General features: G+C 43.1%; 1 protein-coding gene and 1 pseudogene across 1 annotated transcript in view; one reads left to right on the top strand and one right to left on the bottom strand.

The window, feature by feature from the left end:
* The window catches only part of ppl (periplakin), a 69,890-nt gene that overhangs the window by 9,941 nt on the left and 32,698 nt on the right, over positions 1-27,251 (top strand). Inside the window, exons 2-12 of the mRNA XM_070901020.1 lie at positions 11,443-11,542; positions 13,685-13,839; positions 14,762-14,882; positions 16,794-16,919; positions 17,406-17,447; positions 17,742-17,903; positions 18,927-19,034; positions 20,185-20,280; positions 23,005-23,127; positions 24,726-24,872; positions 26,660-26,814. Of these exons, the coding sequence (XP_070757121.1) occupies positions 11,443-11,542; positions 13,685-13,839; positions 14,762-14,882; positions 16,794-16,919; positions 17,406-17,447; positions 17,742-17,903; positions 18,927-19,034; positions 20,185-20,280; positions 23,005-23,127; positions 24,726-24,872; positions 26,660-26,814 (1,335 nt within the window). The remainder of the gene's footprint in view (positions 1-11,442; positions 11,543-13,684; positions 13,840-14,761; positions 14,883-16,793; positions 16,920-17,405; positions 17,448-17,741; positions 17,904-18,926; positions 19,035-20,184; positions 20,281-23,004; positions 23,128-24,725; positions 24,873-26,659; positions 26,815-27,251) is intronic.
* Positions 12,350-12,588, bottom strand: LOC139226014 (U2 spliceosomal RNA; annotated as a pseudogene).

Below are 27,251 nucleotides of genomic sequence, written 5' to 3'. Positions count from 1 at the left end.
CCGCCGCACGCTACTCCCTCTGATGGCCCCGGCCTGCTGATATGAGCCAATTGACTGGGTAGGAAAAATTGGAGTGGCCACAGAATCAAATGCAATGAGTTGTTTAAAAAAAGCTCAGGGGTGGGGCATTGGTACGAATGGGAAAATTTTAACCTAACCCACCCCTCAGAGAACTGATGAAATTGAGTGCAACGCCTGTTTTGCACCCTACCCGATTTTACCCTCCATTGGAGTCCAAGGAAAGTAATATTGAGCCAGGTATTAAACCGGCGTTCCACCCGATCCCATGGGTTTCTCACCCGGCAAGTTGAGATAAAATTGCTCCCCTCAAGTGTTTGCGAGAACTCGCCTTTTTACCCTCCTGAATGACATCAGTCGGCTTAGTGTTGTGGACTCTCATCCTGAGGAACTTGTGTAAAGTGGGACTCTTACAGTCTGCAGAATGAGGGAAGATGACAGTACATTATAAATTGGGGAGCACTTGGTGGAATTGATGAGGGATATAAACTTCAGGCACATAAGTTAGTAAAAGTTAGCTGACTGGGCTGGCATAGAAAAGTATTACTGCAATTGGGTTTGTAAAGATAGTAAGGGATATGGAGTAAACATTAGGATTAAAACAATGGAGCTGCCATGGCTCACAAGACGGCAGGGTAGGCTTAATGCCTATTCCTGCACCTATATTAATGTAGTTTCACTATGTAATGTACTCACCTGTGAGGATGCTCACAGGTTTGTAGAGCTGCTGGGCGCCGGAGGGACTGAAGTGCACCATTACCCCTGGCAACCAAATTTTAATTTGATTTTATATGTTTTAAAGTTTAATTTGTTTTATTGCTGGGTTTTAGTGTCTCCTTCCCCTTTTAGCCAGGGGGCACTTGTATAATTTGTGGTTTTAGTGCCCAAAAACCCCCCCCCCCAAAAAAAAGAGCACTTGAAAAGTGTTTGGAGTGTTCCCCCCCCCCCCGCCCCGCTTGTAATCAGGGGGCACTTGACTTAATTGATTTTTTGTTTTGCAACAATAGAGTTGTAAAGCTGCTGAGGTGGGCGCCGGAGGGACTGGAATGCATTATCACCCCCGGCAACCAAATTTTAATTTTATAATTTTTGTCTAAAGTTTAATTTGTTTATTGTGCTGGATTTAGTGCCCCCTCCCCCCATAAAGTCCTGTCCCCTCAGTACAGATTCACACGAGGCATGTAGTGAAGTCAAGGTCACTCTGGACCTGCACCTTTATTTCACAGCTCTGGAATACTGCACTTGCCTGAGACCTGTCCTTATATACCTGTCTCTTGCAAGTGCACCCCTGGTGGTAAGGTATGCTGGTGGTTACAGGTCATATCTTATTACAGTCATGTATAGCATGTTAGGATACAGTTATATATAATAATGTAAGATACATGACATCATCCTCCCCCAAGGTCTTATTTTCTTTATAGGTTCAATCTCTCAGGTGGTCTACGCTCTCGCGTGGAGCGTCTGAGTTGTGGTTCAGTTGTTTGCCTTGGTGTCTGTTTTTCTTTGGGTGTGGTTGCTGGTATCTCGCCTGGACTGTCTGTTTCGATTGGTGTGATTGTTGTTGACTCGCCTGGGCTGTCTGTTGGGATTGCCCTTTCCTCAGGTTGTTACCTCTGTCTGTCCACCAGGTGTGGTGTGAGTTCCACATTGTAGTCTGCCTCTGGTTCCGCAGTGTTGTTGGTAAATCTGCTTTTGACATGCCTCCGGCAGGTTTTGCCATTGTCCATTTGTACTACCAGTAGCCTGTTTCCTTCCTTGCCCGTTACTGTCCTTGCAAGCCATTTGGGACCCCTGCCATAGTTTAGTACAAATACTTTGTCCCCTATCTCATTCCATCTCCCCCTCGAATTTCTGTCATGGTACTCAGTCAGCTTACGGCGCTTAGCCTCAACAATTTCGTGCATGTCTGGGAGGATTAATGAGAGCCTTGTTTTTAAAGTCCTTTTCATCAACAGTTGCGCGGGGGGTATCCCAATCAGTGAGTGCGGACGAGATCTGTATGCCAGCAGCAGTCGCGACAGGCGACCCTGCAGCGTGGGACCTTGGATTTTAAGCATGCCTTGTTTAATGACTTGCACTGCTCTCTCCGCCTGGCCGTTGAAGGCCGGTTTGAACGGTGCCGTCTTGACGTGATTTATGCCGTGGTCAATTATAAATTCTTAGAATTCTGCGCTGGTGAAGCACGGACCATTGTCACTGACCAATATGTCAGGGATTCCGTACGTTGCAAACATGATACATGACACCCCCTTTTTAGCCAGGGGGCACTTGTATAATTTGTGTTTCTAGTGCCCTCAAAAAAAAAAACAAGCAAGGAGGCACTTGAAAAGTTTTTGGAGTGTGCCTCCCCCTTTAATCAGGGGCCACTTGATTACTGATTGCAACTTAAAATAGTTGTAGAGCTGCTGCCTTGTGAGTGGTTTAGCCAGCCATGTGATCTACACACGACTCAATAAAACCCCAGTCAGTTGGGTCTGGGCCATGCACATGAGGTATGCAGTTGTGAGCCTAGTGGATGAACTGGTAACGTGTAGTGTGATTGTTAAACCTTTGTTAATAAACCAACTAGTTCTTAATAACAATATGTTGCTATGAATTCTTAAGCAAAAGCCCCATGATGCAAATACATTATATAATAGTCAGCTAAAACAGAATATTTTATTAGATCCGATAAAAGGAAGCACACCACCAGGTCATTTTCATTTCCAAAACACTGGGTGGAAAAATTGTCTAATTGCGTTTAGCTCTAACGATTGTGAGTCACATATTCAAACGTTTGGTTGTCATGGTGATTACCAATTATGCACTGCAGCAAAGTCTGGGATTGACTTCATGAGACTGGCGTCTTCACGACCGATATACTGTTAAGATTACATTGAATAGTCTGTAACCTGATAGGTTTAATGATATTTAAAACTTTGTCAAGCTGGAGTTGTTTTCCTTTAGACTTGTTTTGAACAATAAATTGATTTAGCTACTTTTGCAAAGCAGATAGGATCTGTGAATGCAAATTTGGCTGGTACAGGTTTGTGGCCTAACAGTAGTTTAACCGGAATGTCAGGCCCCTTCGGCAAAAGCAAACTATGCAATACCTCTTCACCATTCCATGGCACCACCTACTACTGGAATCCTCAGATTAGCACAAAGGCAACTTGTTTGTTCACAGAACCCTAAAGTGATTTAATTTGATTTTATTTTAAATGCTGTAAATCTGTCTGAGTGTAGCAGGCATGTGCCAGAACATGTATTCCCAAGGTAGAGGGAGCCTCACTCAAACCTCCCTTCATTGCCAGCACAAAAGGCATTGTATTAAAAGCAGTGGAAAAACCTCTATGCCTTGCTCATTTGCTCCATCATGTAGGATTGGCAACTCTGGTTGGACGTCTTCCTGGAGGTTTAATCACATGACCACCCAGCGCGTTCCCCCACGCCCCCGCCATTGGTCGCCTGACGTCTATCCTTGCGGAGCCCCACCTTCCACTCTGATAATCAATAGACTCGTCAATACCCAATTGGATGATTCCTGACTATCAGCCGGACAGCCTTTTTTCTCTAAACCCAATATTTTTATAATGAAAATGTTAAAAGAAAATCTTAAAAAATACACCATTTTTTTTTTTGAATGGCTCTTTGATTTTTCTCCTGGGTATTGCCCACGGCAGTGTCCAGGAGATTAGTCTTCAATTGCTGGAGACTCCAGGACAATCATTGAGGGTTGGCAACCCTACAGTCAGGTGAAGCGGCGAACGTGGGGACCTATGAGAGGGCAAGAGATAGGTGAGCATTTAGTTTGTGAAATCAACAAATTTGCCATTACCGGACTGCGATCTGATTAGTCAATACGTGTTCTAGACCCCATCACTTGTATTTCTTTATTAAATATTGTGAAATATTGTTACCCAAGATTTGCTCTGAGTTATCTAGAATATAGTTATGAAGAAATTACTTTCACATTTACGCCAGTTTCTGCGCCGATCTTGCTGATGGAAACCTACTCCAAAATTTCCTGTGGAGCTCATTTGCCTCTGCTGAGGTGCAAAAACCGGTATAAAACTAGCAGGAATGCAGTGCAACCAACAGCAAGTGAGCTGCTGTCTTCTGCCATGGCACCTCACTCGCCAATCCTTTGCTGCTCCTCTTCCTCTTCGTATTATTATCCAAAACAGAGGTCTGCCCATTGGGAAGGCCATTCCTCCTGAACTCATGGGGCCAGGGGGGCGGGAGGGAGGGAGTAGGGGAAAGGAGGGTGATAAAAATTTCAGGTGCACTTAGACTCACAGCACTTTGGTTAATTATAGTGCAGTTCTCAATAAGAAAAAATGTTTATAGTAAAGAAACTCTAGAAATTTGTTACTATCAGGTAACTTTGGGCATTGCTGCACATGAATTTTTGGCCTTAAATCTACACCAGTAGATTATTTGCATAAATTCAGGAAATTGGCGTCAGCTGATCGTTTGAGTGGGGCGGAGCTATGTAAACGAGCGGCAGAAGATCGAGGAAATTTGTGCGTAGCAATAGTTCAGTTATACACAAATTTCCTCATAAAAATGGTGCAATACCACTCTTACACTGTAGTTACAAGAACAACTTGTGTTTGTATAGTGCCTTTAAAGTGGTAAAATGTCCCACGGCGTTTCACAGGAATGTTATAAAACAACATTTGACACCGAGGCACATAAGGAGATATTGGGGCAGATGACCAAAAGCTTCCTCTCCACAGATGCTGCCTGGCCCGCTGAGATTTCCGGCATTTTCTGTTTTTACACCCAACGGTTTGTTTGGAATGTGTAATATGATCTTGCCTGCTGTAGCACACTCTGCAAAGTGTAATTTGATCCAGTCTTGTCAGGCAGCCTACAGGATTGGAGCCGTAGTTAGCTTTGTGAAGATCCTCCATTACCTAGTGTTACACAATTGTAATTATGGTTGTCCTTGGCTGGTAAACTAATTAATGGGTTAGTTACTTCTATGGACTTTTATGGATTTTTTTCCCCTTCTGGAAATGATAAATATCCTATAATTCTGAAGAACGGACCAAGGTCAAGGCCCAAACTTTAAGGTAGAAACATCTCATTAAAATAGGAAATTGAAAGCAAGAAGTGCAAATACTCAAAAACCTCCAGATCTCTATCAGGATTTTCCAGTCAATAAACATATGAGGTGGGGTGCAGATGTGTGTGCATGTGTGGGACGCATGTGTGTGTCTGTGGGGGACGTGTGTGTATGTGTGTGGGCGCTTGTTTGTGTGTGTTGTGTGTATGGGGCGCGTGCGTGTTTGTGTGTGTGGGGGGGGGAACGTGTGTATATGTGTGTGGGCGCTTGTTTGTGTGTATGTGTGTGTGTGTGTGTTGTGTGTATGGGGCGCATGTGTGTTTGTGTGTGTGTGTGGGGGGGGACGTGTGTGTATGTGTGTAGGCGCTTGTTTGTGTGTGTGTGTGTGGGGCGCGTGTGTGTTTGTGTGTGTGTGTGGGGGGGGACGTGTGTGTATGTGTGTAGGCGCTTGTTTGTGTGTGTGTGTGTGGGGCGCGTGTGTGTATGTGTGTGTGTGTGGGAGGGACGTGTGTGGGTCGCTTGTTTGTGTGTGAGAGTATGTGGGGTAGGTGTGTGTATGTGGTGGGGGGGGGGGGTGGGGGAGGTGAGTGTATGTGCTGTTTGGGTATGGGTTGTTAAGGGACTTGAGGGAGAGTTTTTTCCAGAGGCGGATATGGGTTCGGAAGGGGAATATGGATAGAGAGTGATATAAGGAAATGGTCGAAGATTGCCTTATCCGTGATGGTTACAGAGGGGATAGCGAGGCCATGTGAGATGATAAAATCGAGGGGTGACCCTGTATGTGGGTGGGGGAGTTTACACGAAGAGAGAGATTGTGGAAGGAAAGGAGGGCTGTGAACTCAGAGGAGAGGGAGCAAGGAGAGTTGAGGTGGAGGTTGAAATCACTGAGGATGAGAAGTTGCTCGGTGCAGAGGTCGAGGGAGGAAAGCAGAGAAGATATCTCGGTGAGGAAATTGGTGTGGTATTTGGTGAGTGGAATAGAACAAGGATTTAAAAGAGAGACATGAGGGATGGAACAAGGTCAGATGCTCGAAGGAGGAGAAGTTGCCGGAGGTGTAGGGAGACAGACCAAGGTGTGGTTTAGATATAAGGGCTGCACCATCATCATGGCAATTTGGGCGTGGAATATGAGGGAAAGTATAGCCAGATGGGGAAGTTTTATCAAGGGGAATGGAGTCATCATCCCGCAACCATGTCTCCGTCGTTGCCATGATGTCAATTTGATCGTCCACAATAGCAAGATCCTATTTACAAGTGAAGGGAAATGCGGAGAGGGGCGATGCCATCTAATAACAGCAGGCAACAAGGCAGCAGCTTGGAATCCCGAATTTACTCACATTTTACAGCGGGTTTGGGGCCGGAGTAAAATGCACCAGCACTTTTTGCAATGTATTTTGGGGTGGGACTTATTTCTGCTGGGTTTCTGTCCTGTAATGGCTGCACTGCTGCCTCTGTTTGGGTCTGGATTCTTTCAGTTTTGTGCTTCCCGCTGCTGTGGGGAGGTCATTGCGGCTCCAGGCTCGGCATCGTGCTTCGGCAGGCCCCACTTTCCATTTCTTCATACCTTGTACTGTGCATGCTCGGACGATCGAGTGTGCATGCGCAGCACCAAAACAGTCTTCAGGCTCCCCAGACGGTCTTCAGGCTCCCCAGGCGGTGGGTGGGGGGGGGGGGTATTCGCAGAAGGACGGATAGACCTCGCAAATAATCACTCCGGATAGATTTTCATTAGGAGTTGACCTTTGTTTATATTACAGATAACAAAGGAGGGTTTAAATGAATTCCCTGTGTGCACTATCCAATTCAAATATTAACTATACAAACATTGTTGATGTTGACATGATAAGGTTGACATGATATTGTCCACAAAGAAGAAACCAAATGGCTAATTGATTTCTGTAGCACCTTACAATGATGAGTGAAACATCAAGAACTCATATAATGACCTTTTAATACTGTACTTAAAGCTAGCTTTTTTAGAGCATCTATCCAGTCTAGAGTTAATAAAACCACCTCACTCAATGGCACTATGGTATGAATTACCATCCTAGAAATAAATTATATAGGAAAGTGGCCTTTTATTCCTTTCCTCCCCTCTAAATTATCACCATCCAATCCATTGCAGTCATGTAGGATAGCTTGGAGCTGCAAGTAGCACAGATTTGGTTTCTCTAAGTTTTTTTTCCTGATACAGAGGTTTCTCCGGCAACCCAAGGGATCTCATCCCACTAACCATGATGTGTTCTGAAGCTTAGACCACTCTCTCATGCTTCAGCTTTCATTTAATTAAAATCAATCTCCACAATAATACAATTATGGCATTATTACTCCCTTTACATTGGTATTTTAATATTTTAACTGACAGAACATTGTCTGAGTTTTGGTGTGTGTGTATGGAGCTCCAATCTTGCCAGACATTTGTATTTAATTTGGACTATCCAGATTTTCTGAATGTACCTAGAATTTTGGGGAGCTGGGGTTTCCAAAAATGTTTAAAAACTGTCGGAACAAGTTTGTTCAAAGGAAGCTCCAGATGAAGGGCCAACGGCAATAGTGCAGGATATCACCAAGGTTATAACAAAATAAATAGAAGGCAAGATAAATCAGAAAGTAGTGATTAGGTGATGCCGAGCATTGGTCTTAAAAGCTTGAAGATTGTTGGAGGAAGACTGAGGGGAATGAGAAGTTCTATAGTTCTGAGGTCACGAGAAAGAATGAATTGGAGTAAAAGATTGTGAGGAGTCTTGATTTCAACACAGTGGGGTTATGGGAAGAAACAAGTCTTTGTAGGATGACATATTGGAACTTAGCAGGACTGAACGAGGAAAGTGCAGAAGACCATAATGGTATCAAAGAGAGAGAGGGGTTAAATGGAAGGGGATATCCCATATCACATAGAATCCTAGCACGAGTTAATGAGCCTCCCAGATAGGAAATGAATATATAAGACTTGGCCAGACTTGTGCTTTATAGAGAGCTCACAAAGATGAGAGTGGCCACCTAGCCCATCTAACTCATCCTTCGACAGAAACCCCCATCATAGCATCTAACTGTCTTTTGAACAACTCTTGGGTTTTTGCCTCCACTATTCTAGGCTATAGCAGATATTAATCATTCTGAAATACTGCTTCCTGATAGCAATCCTTTCACCAATTTATACAACAACAACAACTTGTATTTATATAGCGCCTTTAATGTAGTAAAACATCTTAAAGCTGTTTCACCGAGCCACATAAGGCGATATTAGGGCCGAAGAGAGGTATGTTTTAAGGAGTATCTTAAAGGAAAAAAGAGAGTTAAAAAGGCAGAGAGGTTTAGGGAGGGAATTCCAGAGCATAGGCATCTGAAGACACGGCCACCAATGGTAGAGCAATTAAAATTGGGAATACTCAACAGGCCAGAATTGGAGCAACGCAGATATCTCAGAGGATTGTAGGGGGAGGCTATGAAGGGATTTGAAAACAAAGATGGGAATTTTTTAATCGAGGCGTTACTTAACTGGGAGCCAATATAGGTCAGCGAGCACAGGAATGATAAATGAACGGGACTTGGCACGAGTTAGGACATGGGCAGCAGAGTTTTAGATGGCCTCAAGTTTACGGAAGGTAGAAAGTGGGAGGCCACCCAGGAGTGCATTGGAATAGTCAAGTCTAGAGGTAACAAAGGCATGGATGAGGATTTCAGCAGTAGATGAGCTGAGGCAGGAGCGGAGTCAGGCGGTGTTACAGAGGTGGAAATAGATGGTCTTGTGATGACCTCTGTTCCTATGTACTGCAGTTTAGAGTGTTCAGGATTAACCTTTTCTGTTTCATTTAGTAACTTGTATAAGTCGATAAGGTCTCCTCTCATTTGCTTCCTTTCAAAACTGAAGAGTTAAAGTTCTCTGACACCAGAGATTAGCCTCATTTCTCTGCATTGGTTCCGAGGCTTAGATGTTGCCTTTATGCCTCTGTGAATACAACGTACAAGGTGTGGCTTCACCAGAGCGCTTAATGACAGACTCAGACTTGACAATCAATGTACATTCTGTTTGCTTTAATTGCTGCTCTGCCAGGTTTGGGCAAGGTCAGCGTTGAATCCATCAGCACTGCCAGATCTCTTTCAGCCGTTTAGTTCAACATTATTGATTAAGTACGTCTCCTACTTTTTTTGTTCTAATGTGTAAGATCCCCCCCGCACATTTACTCGTATCATCTGAAACCACTGCCAGGTAAGAACTGTTGTGGGGACATGTAATATTTGGCACAATGGAGTAAACCAAGCTTGTTAGAGGCAGCTTTAAAAATGGAGGAATTTTGGGAGTTCTAGTTAAGGTCAGAGGACATAGTGATGTCAAGAATTTTGATAGATGAGAAAGGACTAAGGCTAGGGGCATCAAAGGTAAGAGGTGATGGCTGTTGATTAGCTTGTGAGAAGCTTGAAGAAACTTTCAAGTATTGAAAGAAATAAAAGGAGCTACTAATAAAATTCAAACAACTGTTTGGTGGTGGAGGGAAGGGTGCAGTCCTCTCAACTCTCCTGAATCAGGAGAGCTGAACACCACGTAGCTTCCCCATTGAAGAACCCTCGACTCTGATTTACTGCCCAGATTTTCGTTCGAATGTTGCCAAGTCTGCGGCTGTAGTTTCCATTTGAGACTGTGCCGTTGATTAGCCATTGCAAAATTTCCAAACCCTCTCTGCAGTTCAGATCCAGTAAACAGACGACTTTGATTTACAGTTTGAACTTCCCCTATCCGGAACACTCGGGACCTGGCCTGTTCTGGATAAGGGATTTTTCCAGACGAGGGGTGGTCACGTTAAATTGAATGGTACAAGTACTGAGCAAGGGGATATCTGGGCTGGCTGGCTTGGGATTGGGAGTGCGGCAGAGAGATCATGGGGGGGGGGGGGCGGTGGCGGGGGGCGATGGATCGCGGGGTCAGGCCAGCGATTGCGGGAGTCAGCAGCAAGGAAGGACTTCAATTTGTTCATGTTCCACCTGGTGGCCGGGAATGGTTCTGAACAAGGGGTGGTTCTGGATAAGGGAGTTCTGGATAAGAGAGGTTCAACCTGTACTGCCAATTTAGTCAGGTATCCTGGACCACTGCTCTGCAGTTGTGCTTCAAAACCAAGAAGCTTGCTGATTCTATCTTTTAAACACCTACAACACTTGCTGCAAGAACTTTCAATGTTGAAAATGTGTGTTTCTATTTCCAGACATATTGGCTGAATTGAGAAGTAATCAGTCAGGGAACCATACATTTGATGCTAAATCAGTCAGGATTTTGATTCCAGGGACTCAGTACATTATGCAGTCCAGTGGCCTATTTCTAGGATTCTAGATGAGCTTGGTAATTTCTGGGGAACACATAGAGGAAGCCACTGTGTTAGTGTCAACCATCAGTACTACTGGGAGTTGGTCACAGAATATACAAGCACATGTGCGCAGTTTAGCGACACAGTGGTTAGGAAGTCTGCTATGTTGGTGTCAACTAATTACTAGTTCAGTACAATTAATTCCCAGTAAGTGCCTACACAAGGTTAATAACTTTTGTGAAGCTGAGAAAATGCAGGAATGGGTTAGAACTTCCAGGTCAGGGTGCCATAGATTGTATAATATTTGTGATCTCCACGTTACTTCCTGTTTGTAGAATATATTTTCCATTTTATTTCCACATACCTTCATTAAAAGAAGTTGCCAGAAATGTCTTTGTTTCCAAGTGTTTTTACTGGAGAATGGGTTTTGATTTTTGAATTTCTTTTTGTGGTGCTTAGGGTCGAGGGGTGGGAATGAGAAAACTCTGCCAATGCCATTCTGAATCTCGCCATCAACAGATTCACAGGAGTAATGGAGTGACTTGCTTCTCTCACTTGTTCCCCCAACCCTCCCACCCCCACGGATAACCATCAATTGAGGATAGTTAGCACAGCGAACTGGGGTAGCAAGATATCACTTTAGTTTGAATTCTATTTTTCGCAGAAAACAACAACAGCTTGCATTAGGTCAAATCTGCTGAGGTTCTTCAGAGGAGCAATTATCAAACAAAATTTGACACTGTGGCACAAACGGAGAAATTAGGACAGATGGGCAAAAGCTCGGTCAAGGAGGTAGGTTTTAAGGAGTGTCTTAAAGGTGGAGACAGAGCCGGAGAGGTTTATTGAGGGAAAGCTACTTGGTGAAACTTTGGAGGAGTGGGTGTGAGAGAAAGAGAACAAAACAGAAGGAATTGGTGCTCTTGTACCTGTATTGGAAGACAATTGGAAAGTGACAATAATACAAATGCACTGTGTGCAAGCGACCTGGAAAGCGACCATATGCCTGGAAAGTAATTGAATGTGTTCAAATTTCTGTTTCCAGTATAATGGAATAGTTCCCTCCTTCTGTTACAGAAAGGTGCCTTCAAAGCTCTCACAGCTGATTGAACGACTGCAACAGAATGCAGATATTGTGGAGAAGAACATCTACAAGACTGAAGAAAGCCTGCTTCAAGTAAGTTTGAATTGGCTGCAAATAGCAGCTGCTTGAATGACTATCTGGCTTCCTTCTTAAATCAAATTCTCCCTGTCTCCAGTTTTTACAGGTTACACCCAGCTTTAAAGGCTCATGTTGGTGTGGGCGTGTCTGTGTTTTCTTTTCTCTCTCATTATCTCGTAAATATTTCCAGGTGAAACTCCACCCTGTATTGTATTGTTTCTAAAAGTGTGAGGTGCTTGGAGAGCACTGGATATATTGATTTAAAGCTTTAGCTTTTTTCCACCCACTTGCTTGTCACTGTCAGGTCAGTTTCATAATTTAAAAATAAGTCAACCAATACTCTGTAAATGGTGCATGTGCTGATTTAAAGTTAGCTCTAATATAATTTCACTAATTCTTTTTCGAGTAGCTGAAGTACAAATTCCAACTATTTCACAATAATGTGATTCTTCAGAATCTGCAAGGGCTTGTTGGTTAATTTTCTTTGGGAGTGCATTTGGGTAAACTTCCTTTGTTGCTATTTTAAAAGCAGTTGTTCGTTCACTTGTTTTAAGCAAGTTGATAAAGGTGTTTAAAAGCAGCGCACAAAGGAATTTAAGGAAATGGCTTAATGTGTGGGCCAAAGAATATTAAACCCATAAAAAAACAAGAATGCTGCAAACACTCAGCAGGTCAGGCAGCATCTGTGGAGAGAACAGATTTTTTTTTTTTTTTTAATTCGTAGCCAATCGTTCCAATTCTTTGTCAAATCACAAACGCCAGAGGTCACCTTGCACACGCCAAGGATCACTCTGCGCCAATGCTCTTAGCCAAAAGGCCTAGAGCCACTGCACCGTTCCTGGAAGTACTGCAATACCAGGTTCGTGCCATGGAGGTGGATGGGTCAGGTCCCCCACACACCTCCGTGGAGGTGGATGGGTCAAGCCACCCCACCCACCTCCTGTTTCCAAAAAAGCAAGCATATACCTTCCTGATCCAGGGAGAACCACCCGGAGATCATGGTGGCTACTCCCCTGTCAGGTCAGTTACGCATGATCTTAGCCAAAAGGCCGAGAAGCGATGAGCTAATAGATCAAGTGTGGATGGACCCTTTGTTAAAACCAGTCAATGAGATTACATCAAATCTACAGCACAGAAACAGGCCACTTGGTCTAACTGGCCTATGCCGGTGTTTATACTCCATACAAGCCTCTTCCCATTCCAATTACTTCTTCAGACCCGACCCTCCATATCCCTCTATTCTCTTCTCTCCCATGTGTGCATCAAGCCTTCCCTTAAATGCATCAATGCTATCTGCTTCAGTGAGTTCCACATTGTCACCACTCTATGTAAAGAAATTCCTCCTAAATACTTTATTCGATCTGTTAGTGGCTATCTGATATTTAAGCTTCCTTGTTCTGGAGCTCACCCGCTCGTAGAACCAGTTTCTCTGCAGCCACCCTATCAAATCCCTTCATAATTTTAATGACCTTTATCCTCTCTCTTCTTGGATTTTTCTTTTCCAAAGAAAAGAACACTAGCCTGCTCAGCCTTTCCTGGTAGTTACATCCTCTCAATTTTGGTAGCATCCTTGTAAATATTTCTCTAGTACTTTAAATCCTTTTTGTAATTTGAAGGCCAGAACTGCACACAAGTACTTTCAATAAATCAAATTTTCAGTAATTGAACTGTATTATTAATTCTAGCAGCTAACCAACAACTGAAGTAAGACGAACTGGTGTATAATTTCCTGGTTTATCCCTGTGGCCTTTTTTGAAGTGGGGCATCACATTTGCCAGCTTCAGTCCTCTAGCACAATTTTCTTTGGTACAGAATATTAGATAATTATAGTCCGAGCTATCACTATTTCTTCCCTAGTTTCCTGCAGGATCCTTGGATGAAACTAGCCTTTACTTGATTGAAGACTGGAATGAGAAATTCCAATAAGGATCACAAAAGAAAAAGTTGATCGCACAAACTGATTTTCTTTGAAGGTTTTTGTTAAAACCTGCCATTTGCTCATTGAAGGAGATTGCAGACTCAAGTATCCTTGTCAAAGGATATTCCGAAAAGTGATTCACTTCTTCCTTGTTGAAGAATTGATGGAAGGGATTTTCAAGGATTTAAAGTCATGTCTTGAATAGATTTATTTTCATGCTCTTTTATTTCTCCTTCTAGGATGTCAAGCGGATAGAGGAAGGGAAAAAATTCATGCACCGTGAGGACACTACCAAGTTGATGGATGATTCAGATAATATACTGTCAGGCCTTACGGATGACGCACAGGTGGCGCTCTCTGAGAAGCATCCGCAGTCAGACATGATTGTAGAAGAGTAAGTGGATTCATTTTTGTAATTGTCATTTCACAAAGATCAGTCATACAAATTCAAGACAAATTGATGTAAGCCATTGTTCCTCGCATTTGTTTCTTCCTCCACCCCAATTATATAGGATTACTGGATTATATAGGATTTTATAGGATTACATAAAATTTACAGCACAGAAGCAGGCCATTCTGCCCAACAGGTCTATGCCGGTGCCACACAAGCCTCCTCTCACCCAGCTTCATCTCGCCCCATCAGCTTATCCTTCTATTCCTTTCTCCCTCATGTACTTATCTAGCTTCCCCTTAAATGTATCTATGCTATTTGCCCCAACCACTCTATGTAATAGCAAATTCCACATTCTAATCACTCTCTGGGTAAAGAAGTTGCTCCTGAATTCCTTATTGGATATACTTTCCTGAGGGGGTCAATTCTTGCTGGGGCATGGATCCACAAATCAGTCTTTCATGACACATAAGCCTAAACAGCAAATGGCAGAACTGGCTGGAGGAACGGGACTCCTCGCTGATGTTCACCTCTTTAGCCTAGCTGCATTGTAGCATCCAACAGGGATACAATCCAGGGACTTCTACATAACCTGGTACTGTACTAAGCCATTAGGCCATTGGGGGAGCTACAACAAACCTTGCTAAAGTAGTTTTAATCGTTGAGGAATGCTGAATTCCATTTGAGTAATAAGGGATTTTTGAGAGATGAGGGAGTCGAGGGTTATGGGGAGAGGGCAGGGAAGTGGAGTTGAGGCCAAGATCAGATCAGCCATGATATTGAATGGCGGAGCAGGCTCGAGGGGCCAAATGGCTCCTATTTCTTATGTTTTTATGTTCTTAATAAAGGTGGGGTACAGAGGGCAATGTATCTCTAGGCTGTTGTTGCCATCATACTTTTAGTAAAAAAGACAGTTTCTTTTCAGTATCAAGCAGTTGAAGGAAAGAATACGTAAGCTGCGAATAGAACACAAGAAAGTCTACAATCTTACCCGAACAGATGGAATTCCTAGTATTGATTGGTCCAAAATGATCGATGAAAAACAAGTAAGCACAAAAGCCATCTTTCTAGACTTCCTTCTGTTAAGACTTCATCATAACAGTTTGTTTAAGAAGTGCTGTGAGCGACATCTGTCATTGTGCCGAACAGGGTAAACATAAGCCCAGAAATTGCGGTTGGAGCTTCCTGATCTGAAAAATTTCTATGAATCTACTTGGCGGTCAGAGAGGTTCGGAGACTTGTGGTCCTGGGCCTCTATGCGAAGACCTGTGTAGAGGCCCACGTATTCCAGGGACATAGGCATTTCGCACACTTGGTCCAACCAATCCAAGTAGGGGTATTCCCATCCATACTTGTGGTGATCTCTGTATGTACGAAATCACCATAAGTATGAATGGAAATACCCCCAAAAACATACAAACACTTAAAATAACTTTTTTTTAAAGATCACATATTTAAAATTAATCAAAATGGAATTGAATAAATTTACATATTTTAAAGGGTCTAAAAATAAACTTACTTTATTTTAGGATTTTAAATGTTTAAATTTTTGAAAAAAATGTATTTTTCTGTTCTTTTATCAGTCATAAAAATTTCAAGGGCATTTGCTGGGCACTCGTTGGGCAAATAGTCCAACTCTCCGCCCGCGGAGGCCCTTTACTTCCGGATGCAAGCGATCTGTGAAGAGGATTACGGGTTTGGGTGCATGCGCTTTGCATGCCTATACCCGGAACATGCAAGGCCCTTACGGGCGCGTGTGCACCTCGTACACGCCTGTAGAGGCCGCGAATTCAGGGCCATAGTTTCCAGAATCTCCATGAATCTAAACTGGTCTATTTTAGAAAGTAGCACCGTGGATCTGACCTGTCATTATCGGGCATTAGATGGGTCATGGATTTCCTAAAGTTAAAGATGAACTTTAATCTCCTCATTCCTCCATTGTGGACCTGTGTACATTTTTTCTGGAAACAATGGAAAATTTTAGCCTAACTTTGTCAGGTCAAGACACATGGGATCAGGTGGAATGCTGATTTTACACTCGTTCTCCACCGAGAGCGGGGTGTAAATCAGCACTGCACTTGACTCCTTCAATTTCCCCATGGGCAGGATAGGTTAAAATTGCTACTAATATCTCACGTCCTACCCATTGTGCGGAACGTAATGGCTACAAGGTAGTAGGGGATATAAAAGTCGATAGTCTCTCATTCTGAAACCACTGGTGTACTGCCACAATATAAACTGAAAGTGTACCTTGTACATACAATGGGTGTTGGAAGTTGTGTCTCTGATGCTGGTCCAGGAGGTTTCCTATGTATGGCAGCATGGAGCAGAGAACATGTGTTGATATTGAAGTCTACTCAATGGAGATAGATTTCATTGGACCTTCTCCTGCTCTGCCGCCGTATCTTCTGTAAAGATGGCGGTGGGGGGTTTACGCCAAAGCCCAGAGGAAATTCATCCATTTGGATCACAGTTGAGCTCTCTCTCTGTCAGAGTTCTGTTGATCACTGTGCTGGTGTCAGTCCACTACAGCAAAGTTAATTTAAGCACAACCCCACATTGTATGTGTCTGCGAGTCAGTGCATTGCTCCTTGAATGGGATGGACCACTTTGTCACTCAGCTGTTTCACAAATGGATTTAATGAACTGAATTTAGTTTTTGAAACACTCAGACTTGACACATCTGGGCATTTAGTTTTAGTGCCTGTTTCTGTGAATAAATACAAATGATAGTGAGAAGGGGAAAAACTCAATTAAATAAAGATACAACATTCATACATCCAGATTGTTAAGCTTTCCAATTCTCTATTGTTAGGACAGGAAAATTCTGCCTTTTAAGAACATAAGAAATAGAAGCAGGAGTAGACCATTTGGCCCCTCGAGCCTGCTCCACCATTCAAGTTCTGCAAGTTCAGATTCCTCCTATGCATCTTATCAATGTCCATTTACTCCTTCAGGCAGAACTGAACAACCAAGGCTTTGGCAATGAGCTACCGTTTGTCGATCAGCAATTGGAACACCACCATCTCTTTGTTAAAGAGGTTGAAACAATTGGGGATCACATCCAGAAGAATGAAGACCAGGTAAAGCTAGCAGTCAGCAGGTGAAGGGCTTCTTTACTGCAGTGGGGGGGACATTCTTACAGGACATCAGGCATGCTATACAATCCTTAATGTCTAACTCCTGCATTATAGAGTAAATATTTATACAGATATTTGTTCCTGGTGCCCTGAAACAGACTAAATCCTTGTAAACACACAGCAGGTCAGGTAGCATCTGTGGAGTGAGAAACAGAGTTAAGGTTTCAGGTCAATTGTTAGGACTCATTTCAATGAAAGTAATCTCACCTCAGTGTTCAGCTGGTGATATATCATGTGAGCTTTACCCCTGCAGTGTCAAACACCCAGATAGGTTCTCCTCCCTTAGATTGTGTAATCACTCGCAATAGAATGTCTCCCCATTTAAAGCTTTTATTGGGGGAGGGGGAAGGGCATATTTTCAAGTGAAATCATCTCCTGCAAAGTACAATTTTTAATCACTTAAAGTGCTCGCCTCTCTTCTTTCAACAGACTTACATCAGTGGCATCCAGGTGAAGTACAACAAACTGTTGGTGAGTATGAGAATAGCAAACTTGTTCTAAGCTGTATGGTCTCTCATACCCCATATGACTTACAATGGCATGATCTTCCAAATCACCAGCATTATCTAAAAGTAAGATGATGATATCTGAGCTGTGATTTTAACAACATTTGAAGACTGGCTCATTCTTCTAATCCTTTCCTAATAATGTAACGAGCCTGTTCTTACAAAATAAAATTGACAGCATATAAAATCACTATAATGCCCATTATTATTAGATACCAGTTGGGAAGAAATTCTGTGCCATTTTGTTTTTATTCTACAGAAAGGGTCGCAGCAGCGGCAGAAAGACTTGGGAAGCCTCCGTGAGTACATGCAGAACTGCACCAACGAGCTATACTGGATGGACACCCAGGAGGAAGACCGCTTGCGTTATGACTGGAGTGACCAGAACCTAGACTACAAAAATCGCCATCGCCAGTATGAGGTAACCACGACTACAGAGCTAGGCTTGTAATCCTGGGATTTGGGCATCGCTGGCAAGGCCAGCATTTGTTGCCCATCCCTAATTGCCCTTGAGAAGAAATAGGAGGTGGGTGGGGTGGCTTGACCCATCCACCTCCACGGAGGCGGGTGGGGGGCATACACCCACCTCCATGGCACGAACCTGGTATTGCAGTACTTCCAGGAACGGTGCAGTGGCTCTAGGCCTTTTGGCTAAGAGCATTGGCGCAGAGTGATCCTTGACAGGTGCAGGGTGACCTCTGGCGTTTGTGATTTGACAAAGAATTGGAAAGATTGGCAACGAATAAAAAAAAAAAAAAAAATTGCCCTTGAGAAGATGGTAGTGAGCCGCCTTCTTGAACCGCGGCAGTCCGTGTAGTGAAGATATCTCAGGCTACTCTCACTCCCACAGTGTTGTTAGAGTGAGAGTGGCCTGAGATATTCCGTTTTAAAATTTTCCTCCCACCATGTGGAAACCACTGACCATAGGTTTGTGCCTCTGCACAGTAAGGCAGGTAACTCACTGCATGAATTGTGGTACAATTGCTAATAATTGTGATTTAACCACCACTTGAAGAGGAGAACATAAAAATACAAAACTGGCAGCAAGAAATTTCTAATCCAGATAAACATTTGGCCTCAGGATCCCTGGGCTGGGAGAAAGTTGGCCAAAGTTTTCACTTCTGATCTATCAGTATGTGTTCATGTGAAAATAGGCTCAGCTCTCTGCTGTAATGTTCTTCACTGTTAGCCTGATAACACTCGCAGTCTAAGGTAACACGTGAAGAATGGGCAATTGGAAGGAGGTAGCAGAGCACTTCTGGCACACATGGAACTGTACCTTCGCTAGAGTGGAATTATACCACCGCAAGTCTGGAATTGTATCTGTAAGAGACAAACTGTATCTTTTGGAAGAGTGGAACTGCAAGAGTCAGCGCTGTAAGGAGGATTAGGAGAACATTTGCATAAAAGATAATCTGCCTGAGACCTTGCTTGTGTGTTACAGAGCTTTGTGAACCGACATCTGGAGGCTAAGGAAGCTTCCGTTACAAAACTTCATGATGACGGTAACAAACTGTTACAAGCGAACCACCCAGGAAAGAACGCTATTGAGGTAATTGGGAGAACTTCAGTGATACTCTTAAAACCAGGCTAGTGACTGCATCAGCAGCCCAGTTTTGTAAAGTCAATAGAGCAGCCCTAATATTATCTTGTATAACAGATCAGAAACGTGTGCCTCCTTTCACACCCAACCCAAGACCAGTTTAGTTGGTCAAGTTTTCTTTCTAACTCAGCTGACTTTTCACTTGCATGAATACTAATAAGTAGAATATAAATTCCCTGATAAGTAGAAAACAAATTATATCCCAAGCGCTTGCTGAAATTTATTGTTACACATTCTCAGAATGTTTTCAGTTTGTGGCTTTGTATTTTAGTTTGAACATTTTTTTCTGGCAAAGTTCATTATCAAAGAAAGAACTTGACTTTATGAAGCACCTTCCACGTCCCCGGGATGTCCCAAAGTGCACTACAACCAATAAATAACTTTCTAAGTACTGTCACTGTTATTTTACAGGTAAATGCAGCAGCCAAGGCCTGCCCTGCTCATCGGTCACTAATTTATGAGAAGTGTCTCTAACAGGCGTTAGGTCCCTAGCTTACATATTGAAGCGGCCTTGCACTTGTTTTAGGGCTCGCCAGATAAGGCTAAAAAGTGGGCCTCATGAATTTGGCCATGGACCAACGCTTGTGCAGATTGGATGCAGGCCATCCCACTGCTAAATTGCCATGCTTTGCACCCATTTACAACCAAAAGACAATTATAAACATATCAATTTCTAGTGCATTTAAAATTCTCCTGCCCTCTTCTCACTCATTTCTCTAATGAGAGGACTGCATTAAGTTTGTTGTGCGGATGATTTGAAGTGTTTTTAAATGAACCAGTATCATAGTTTCTGAAATAATTACACTCTTAAGATATGATTGCTACACAGTGAGTCGTTTAATGTCACTGAGAACAAACTTTTACAATCTTTAGCATCAAATTATTTTTTTCCGATGGGTTCAATGAAACAATGTTTTTATTATAGTGATGCATTTTATTCCTTTATTTTAAAAATTGTTATGTTAAAATTTCTTGTGAACTTGTGTTGCCTCTGATGTAAATAATTCCACAAATGTATCACAAAAATAGGACTGAACGTTGAGGTCTTGCTCATCAATAATACAAGTGCTGATTACATTATTGTAACTCTCTCCCTCAGGCTCACATGGAAGCTGTACATGCTGACTGGAAAGAATATCTCAACCTGCTGATCTGTGAGGAGAATCATCTCAAAAATATGGATGACTACCACAAGGTAAAGGGGATCTGCAGTTGCGGGGGAGGGGGCGGGGGAGGGGCGGGGGGGGACACCCCACAAAAGCTAAACCCAATAAGCTTTATCCCAATTGGGAAGTAAATAAATTGATTTTGAATTTTTCATTTGCTAAGGTCTGTGATAATTGGAGTGCAGCTTTTTGAGCATTGCAAGCACCTGTTGTGCTATTAGTTAACTTTGCACGATAATACATATGTCTGTTCCTTTCAACAATATCAAAGTGCTCCCAGAACAGTGCACCCCTTTGTGCTGTATCTGGTACCAGCAATTCTTAATGGGCTGGTAGCTGCATTTAATGATTATATCAATTAAATTGTTAGTTTGACTTTTTTTTCATGGTTGTTTTTCAGCAACTTGCACACTTTCTGAAAAATTAGTAAGATTAAATTTTTTTTTAAATGCATTCTGTGTCTATGCCCATCACCCTTCTTCTGTTGGCCGCCCCATTGAAGTCCTCACCTGAGTTCTCTGCAGCAGAACTTGTGAACGACCTCGCCCTCTGGGGAGCTGGCACCTGCACTACCCTTTCCCCCTGCCCTGCCTGCAGTCCACTCATACCCGGTGACTCACCATGTGCAGATCCTGCCTCTATACTACCCTCTAACGTACGTGCAGTGCCAATTTCTGAGCTGGTGCATGTGAGTGTGAGATCGAGTGATGGTGTATCTTCTTCTCCATCAGTCTCCTCTTACTCTTCCTGCACTATGTGTAGCTTGAAGTTCTTCCTTATCTGAAAGGAGAAAGGCATAAGGGTCAGGTTGTGGTGAGGTGAGGTGAGGTGCTTACTCCAGCTGCAGTTTATAAGTGAGAAGAAATTGTTGGATGAGGAGGAAGTGGGATGTGAGAAGGAAGGTTAGGTATGAGCATACTGTCATCATCAATGGTTCCAACCTCGACAATCACCATGGTCTCAGTGACAGCCCCTCCAATGATGTCGAGCCCTGTCTCCTCCAGCTGGGTCAGGATATGCAGGCTTGCCCGACCCATGCCTGTTAGGTGCTGCTGCCTGTAGTTATGAGCCACCTTGTCCTGCAAAAGGGAAGGAAGTGTGTCATTGAATGTGGTGCAATGTGTTTGGGTGATGTGCCTGATTGAATAGTTGAATAGCTGACAGTGTGTGCAAGGTGTGAGATGTGGGTGTGACGCTTGAAGCAGTGACAAATGTGTGAGGGTGAGATGAAGCTATGAATGTGAGGTATGAGTTGTTGGTAGGTGAGTGATGGGGGTGTGGTGCATTGAGCAATGTCTGAGGCCAATGGTGCAGTTGGTGGGAGACAGCTTTTGAAGATGCATTCAATGACCTTGACCACTCATGTGATGTCATTGAACTTCTTTTGACAATGGATCCAGGTCCTCAGGGTAAGACTGCTGCCTCCTGGCCCTCTACAGGTAGAGGACCTGTCTTCTCATTTCTACCCCCTGCACTAAGGCCTCTAGTCCTGCATCAGAGCTTGTGCACTTTCTCTGCCCTGTTGAGCCATTACTCACTCACAGTTGCCTTGACAACCAATTGCAGCCGCTGCTGAATGCAGAATGCACCTCACCTTTACGAGGTGCAGGCTGCCTTTAAAAGTGGAGGCGAGCTTTAAATAGAGCAAGCCTTGTACAAACATTGGCCGCCTGCTGAGCGCTCAGCCACTCAGCACTGGGCTGCACGCATCAATCATGGTAATTAGCAGGCAGCATGAAGATCGCGTACTGCCTGCATTACTTTCAACGGGCGTGGGCCGTTCGTGCATCCAGATCATCGCACTCGTTTTCAGGCCAAATTGAATTTTAGCCCATAGTACTGTATTCAGTGAGCAAGTTGTACGTGAGGTTGTGTGGCTTTGTACCTTGAACCCGTACCCATTAGGGTTTAAACAATGTGCAAACTTATTTTAAATTAGAAGTGTTCTACCTATCAAAGAGAAGAGTCTTAGTGTGATTTGCCTGGGCTGGATTCCAGCTCGGGTCCCAGAGGTAAAAACCACTACACTAACCAGACTCCACCCACTATCTGATTAAGTAACTAGGCATAAACAGGGAATGCAAAGAATCCTGAGCCAGCAGTTAATACAATTATAAAACGCACAGCTCCCCCGTTGCCAGGATTGTGTCACAATCTATCAACTCTCCAATTGACATTGCTGTGGTGTCAAGTTAGAGAGATGACTGGAAAGCCAGACCAGGTATTGGCAATCAGAAAGTAATTGTTCTCCTTTGATCTTTCAGCACAGTTTTATACTTGCCAGTTTCACTTCTTTTGATTCCTTCTGAATAGTTTTATAGGATGGCACAATGGTTCAGCATCCTTGTGAAGGAACACTTGCAAAACAGCGTAATGCGATAGGTGCCCACACTGTGAAGAGCCCATGCTGATAGCCACAATCTGTTGGTGCTCCGACAATCGCCATTAAAGAATATAATACCTCTGGGGAAGTAGAGCCTAAAACCTCCTAGATATTCAGTAAAGTCAGTTCTAAAACTACCAATGCACATCTCGCTCCCTGTACTGTCCACAGATTAAGCTCCCACCTCTCCTTTTCTTTTTACCTTGAACATGTTCAGGGCTGACTATTTAATTCACTCTATATTATTAACTACCAAAATCTCTAGCTTCCTCGCCAACAAAATGGGGTAAAGCTAGTCCATTATCATAATCTAGCCAATTCAACTATGTGAACTAACATCTTTTATCCGTATTTATTTTTAATCCTTTAGTTTTACAAAGATGCGAAGGACATGCAGGATCTTCTCAAGAAAGTTGACACTGATCTGGATCAGAAGTACAATCCAGAATTCAAGGACGACATCCAGCTTCAATCTGTGCTCCGCGACCTCGATGTAAGTAGAACCGGCATCATTGCAGCAAAGTGTCTGGAGCTGAGAATGAGTGATCCACATTTTATCAACTACATGTCCAGCCAGTGTCGAATTGGAACCGTTAAACACTGGCTCGGAATTTGCGGTGGGTATTACCCCTTTGAAATTGACCGCAACTTCTTCAGGATTTAGCGCATGTGCATCCGAACGCGGAAATCCTGAAGTTGCGGTCAGTCATTCCCTGCTCTGACACTGGCTGCACTGTGTCACCCCCCCCCCCCCCCCCCCCCCCACAGCCGGCAATCCGTGTAATGTGTGAAATCAGAGAAACTGACAAAAACGTTGGTTCTGCTGTGGTAATACCAGTGTTAAATACCCCATTAAAAGTTAGACCCTTTTGGATTAGATGTAACTGGGGTTTTAACAGTCTATTGACTGCTATGCAAAGGTTATGGCCCTGAAAAACTAATTTTAATTTTGTGGAGTGTCAAATTTATCCATTGTAATAAAATAATTTTTTTTTTAAGAAACTTAAAAAAAATGATTTAAAAAAAAAGTTGGTTCAGCTTTATTTCAGGTTTGCCTTTTCCCCATGTGAAAGCCCCAATATTTGTTTTGCTCTCTCTTACTTTTTAAAAAGTTAAATTCAAAGGAGCTTACTCACTTCCTGGTTTGCCATCTGTGAGAATTCTGTATTTTGATTGGTTGCTTAGACGGCTTGTTGATATCACAGTAGCTCATGTTAGGGATTCCCCTTTAAGTGTTGATTTCAATTGCACATCGGAAAAGCCGAACTTCTCCCACAGAGTTTGCGAGATCGTTGTGGGAAGCTCCCTTTGGCGGCAGTGCCGAACACTTTTGCTTCACCGCTGACCGCAAATTACCCACGATTATGATTTTTACTCTGAGAAACACGAGGAATCTGCAACAGAACTTCAGTTGTTCTGCGGTGAGTCCTGCAGACTTGTTGTAGTGCCACAATATAGTCAGCCCTGTAGGCATCAGGAACGTAGGGTGACTTGTGCCGGTAACTGATTCAGGCAACAGTCAAAAGTGTGCACTTATTTTAGGTTTCAGCACTGCAGTAAAGGGTGTAAAGCCAATTTTTTCTGATTCCTTTGGTGGTGACATTGTGACATCATGATGCATGCACAACAAAAATTTCAGTTCATTTTATTTTGTTTAGAACTGTTACTTTATCCCCAGGAGGGCAAACAATCGGGTGGTTCTTTTTTGTTTTGGCAATTACATTTTTGTTTTCTTCTTGGGCCTGATAAAATGGACCATGTAGGACCTGAGCTACAGTAGACCATCTCCACACTGAGGTCCGTGACCTGCAATGTGAGTCTGGATCCAGCGGAGGGTCTGAGCATTAAAAAGGCCGGTCTGGCGATCAATTCCATTTTCCAGACACCCTGTTTACACAACATCCTTCACGTCAACATGAAGCGGAAGCCACTTCCCAGCGATGCTAAGGGCAGTGTGTGTGTGTGTGTGTGAGTGCGTGTGTGTGTGTGTGTGTGTGTGTGTGTGTGTGCGTGCACGCGTGTGTGTGTGCATGTGTGCGCGAACACCCAAAGTATTAATGTTAATGATGGTTTCTGCTTCCCCCTGTGAAGGACCAGGACCGAGCTCTGGACAAGTATGACGATGCGGTGAAAACCCTGAAGAAACGCAGCCAGCAAGTGCTGCCTCTCAAGTATCGCCGTGCCAATCCTCCCAAACCTGTCCCAGTGGAGGCACTTTGTGACTTCGAGTCAGAAGAGGTAAGAATTTCTCGGTTTAGTTTGTGTGGAGCTAACCTCCTTGCTCACTGTGTGTTTTTACTCTGACTCACTTGGTGAAGAAAAGAACATACAGCCATGCTAATTGATAGTTGAGCTCACACCTATTCAATCCGCAGTGTGTTTTTTCTTTTAAATCAGACATTTAATAATTTCCAACCAAACGTTATTTATTGCCATCTTGGTAAATAATTTGGCTTTGTTGCTTGATTTGCATATTTTGGACTAGAAATATATAAATTGATTTGGGTACAGCACAAATCCAGAAGGGAGTACCCAATGCTACAACTTATCAAAATAATGTAGAAAATATTGTAATATTCGCTCAACTACAGATGTGCAAAGTATGATTTGTGCACGTCTGTAAGTCAGTGTTGCTCTTGTATTCAAAACTTTATCTGACTGAGGATAATAGATTTACATAGCTATCATTTTGAATACACTCTCCCCAATGGTGCTTTTATCTTAATGTACAGTTAACAAATGGAAACGTTAACATTCTTTATAGATTTTCAAATATAAGCTTATCTATGTTCCGCTGAGAACTATAGACACTTGAATTAAGGTAGAAAAGTAACTGCATAAAAGTATACTTTTCCCTGTGATCAGCTAATGGGGAGTGTTTCTGTGTGGGTGCTTCTGTTGTGCATCCTGACAAAGAACGATTGCAATTTCACTCTCTGCCCACATTAAGAACTGAATACAAGTGGTAATCAAGACCAAGATTCAAGGCAATCCTCCTAAATGAACCTAATTGTAGAGTTCTCCATAGATGGCCTTTGCTATTCCCCAGTTTTGCTTCTAATGGGTGACAATTACTGCTTCTTTGATGTGACCTTCAACTGCCAGACTGGGAGCTGACAATGGTGTTCTCAACAAATGAGGTTACGTGACCATCTGTCGGGAAGTGTTACTGCAACCAGACAAGACTGTTTACATCTGCTCTCCTCGGCTGAGCTCATTACTATCAAAAGCTGCATCACGTAGTACAAATATAGTCACAAAATGCCATCCAGCTGCCATTATCCAAATTCTTTTACAGGCAGGAATTTGAATACCAAATTGTTCATTTTGTTTGTTAGGCTGAGTGAAGCGGAGTGTGGAATAATCCACTCAGTTGGCTATTGGGGTGAATTGTGTGGCCCTTTTATAGTACAAGAACATTTACATTGGAAACGGTTCCTAAAATTAAGTCGGTTTTCATCGGTGTCGAATCTGTCCCACTTAAACAGTGGCATGGATTTGGCAGTAATGGACAATCAGGAAATTTGCAAAATGCGAAAAGTGCACGGTGTGGGCAGGTTGAGAGATCAGTCTGTTCATGAGCCCAACCGAGTTGTAAAGGACGGCAATGCCACTGGAAAGAGCCACTTAGCTTTGCCATCAGAGGCATCCAGTGTGACTACCGTCTTGGAAGGAGGGTTTTAGGAACATAGGAAGGGGAGCAGACCATTCAGCCCCTCGAATCTGTTCTGCCATTCAATGAGATTATATCTGTACCTTAACTCCATCCACCTGCCTTGGTCTCATAGCCTTGTCTACCGACTTCGAGCAAAAATCTATCGATCTCAGATTTAAAGCTCTAAGGTTTGGTGACATATTTGCCATTGGAAGCAACAGATTGTCTACCAGCAAATTGATTCGTGAATTCCATGTAATATGGAGAGCAGGAAGACAAAAGTATTACCCGTGAAATGTTAGCTGTTTTACACTGATTTGGGAAATGAGTACTTGTTAGCAAATCGTTCTTTGTTCTCCCTTTCTGACAGACACATATCCAGCGTGGGGAGAGATACACACTGAATAAAAACATCAATGGAACCCACTGGGAGGTGTCTGATACTGCCGGCCAGAAGCAGAAGGCTCCTGCTGTTTGTTTCATCGTCCCTCCAACTGACCCTGAAGCAATAGCAATTGGAGATGAGTAAGTCCTAAAACCAAACTCCTAGAGCATAGCCAAGAGGCTTGGAAAGGCAACATCCTTTATCAGCAATATGTGTTTGAATTTCAGTGGCCACAGTGTACCACAGCAATGGCCAATGGATGTCAGCTTTCGAAGAAGGCTGTGAAAGGAGCTATTCTATTAAGTCCAGTGGAATTAGTGTTGTGAATTTATTACACACATCAAAAAATCAGCCAGTTTTATAAATAATTTGGCTTTCATGACATTTTAGAATTTTTTTCAAATCATTTCGCCACAGAAAGGATTTGGAAATAAATGTCATCATTACTCCAAAATGTATTTTTGTGCAAACCTGCACACCCTCATGCTCCCTTAAAGTGGTCACAAACACCCTATTGCAGCACATTCAATGAGTGAGTGGTACAATTAGAGTTGACCAGTCAAGATTTTTTTAAACA

Source organism: Pristiophorus japonicus, chromosome 15 (genome assembly GCF_044704955.1).
Source record: "Pristiophorus japonicus isolate sPriJap1 chromosome 15, sPriJap1.hap1, whole genome shotgun sequence".
Classification (NCBI taxonomy): Eukaryota; Metazoa; Chordata; class Chondrichthyes; family Pristiophoridae; genus Pristiophorus; species Pristiophorus japonicus.
The sequence above is the reverse complement of the archived record's forward strand: the minus strand, read 5'-3'. Positions and strand labels throughout refer to the sequence as shown.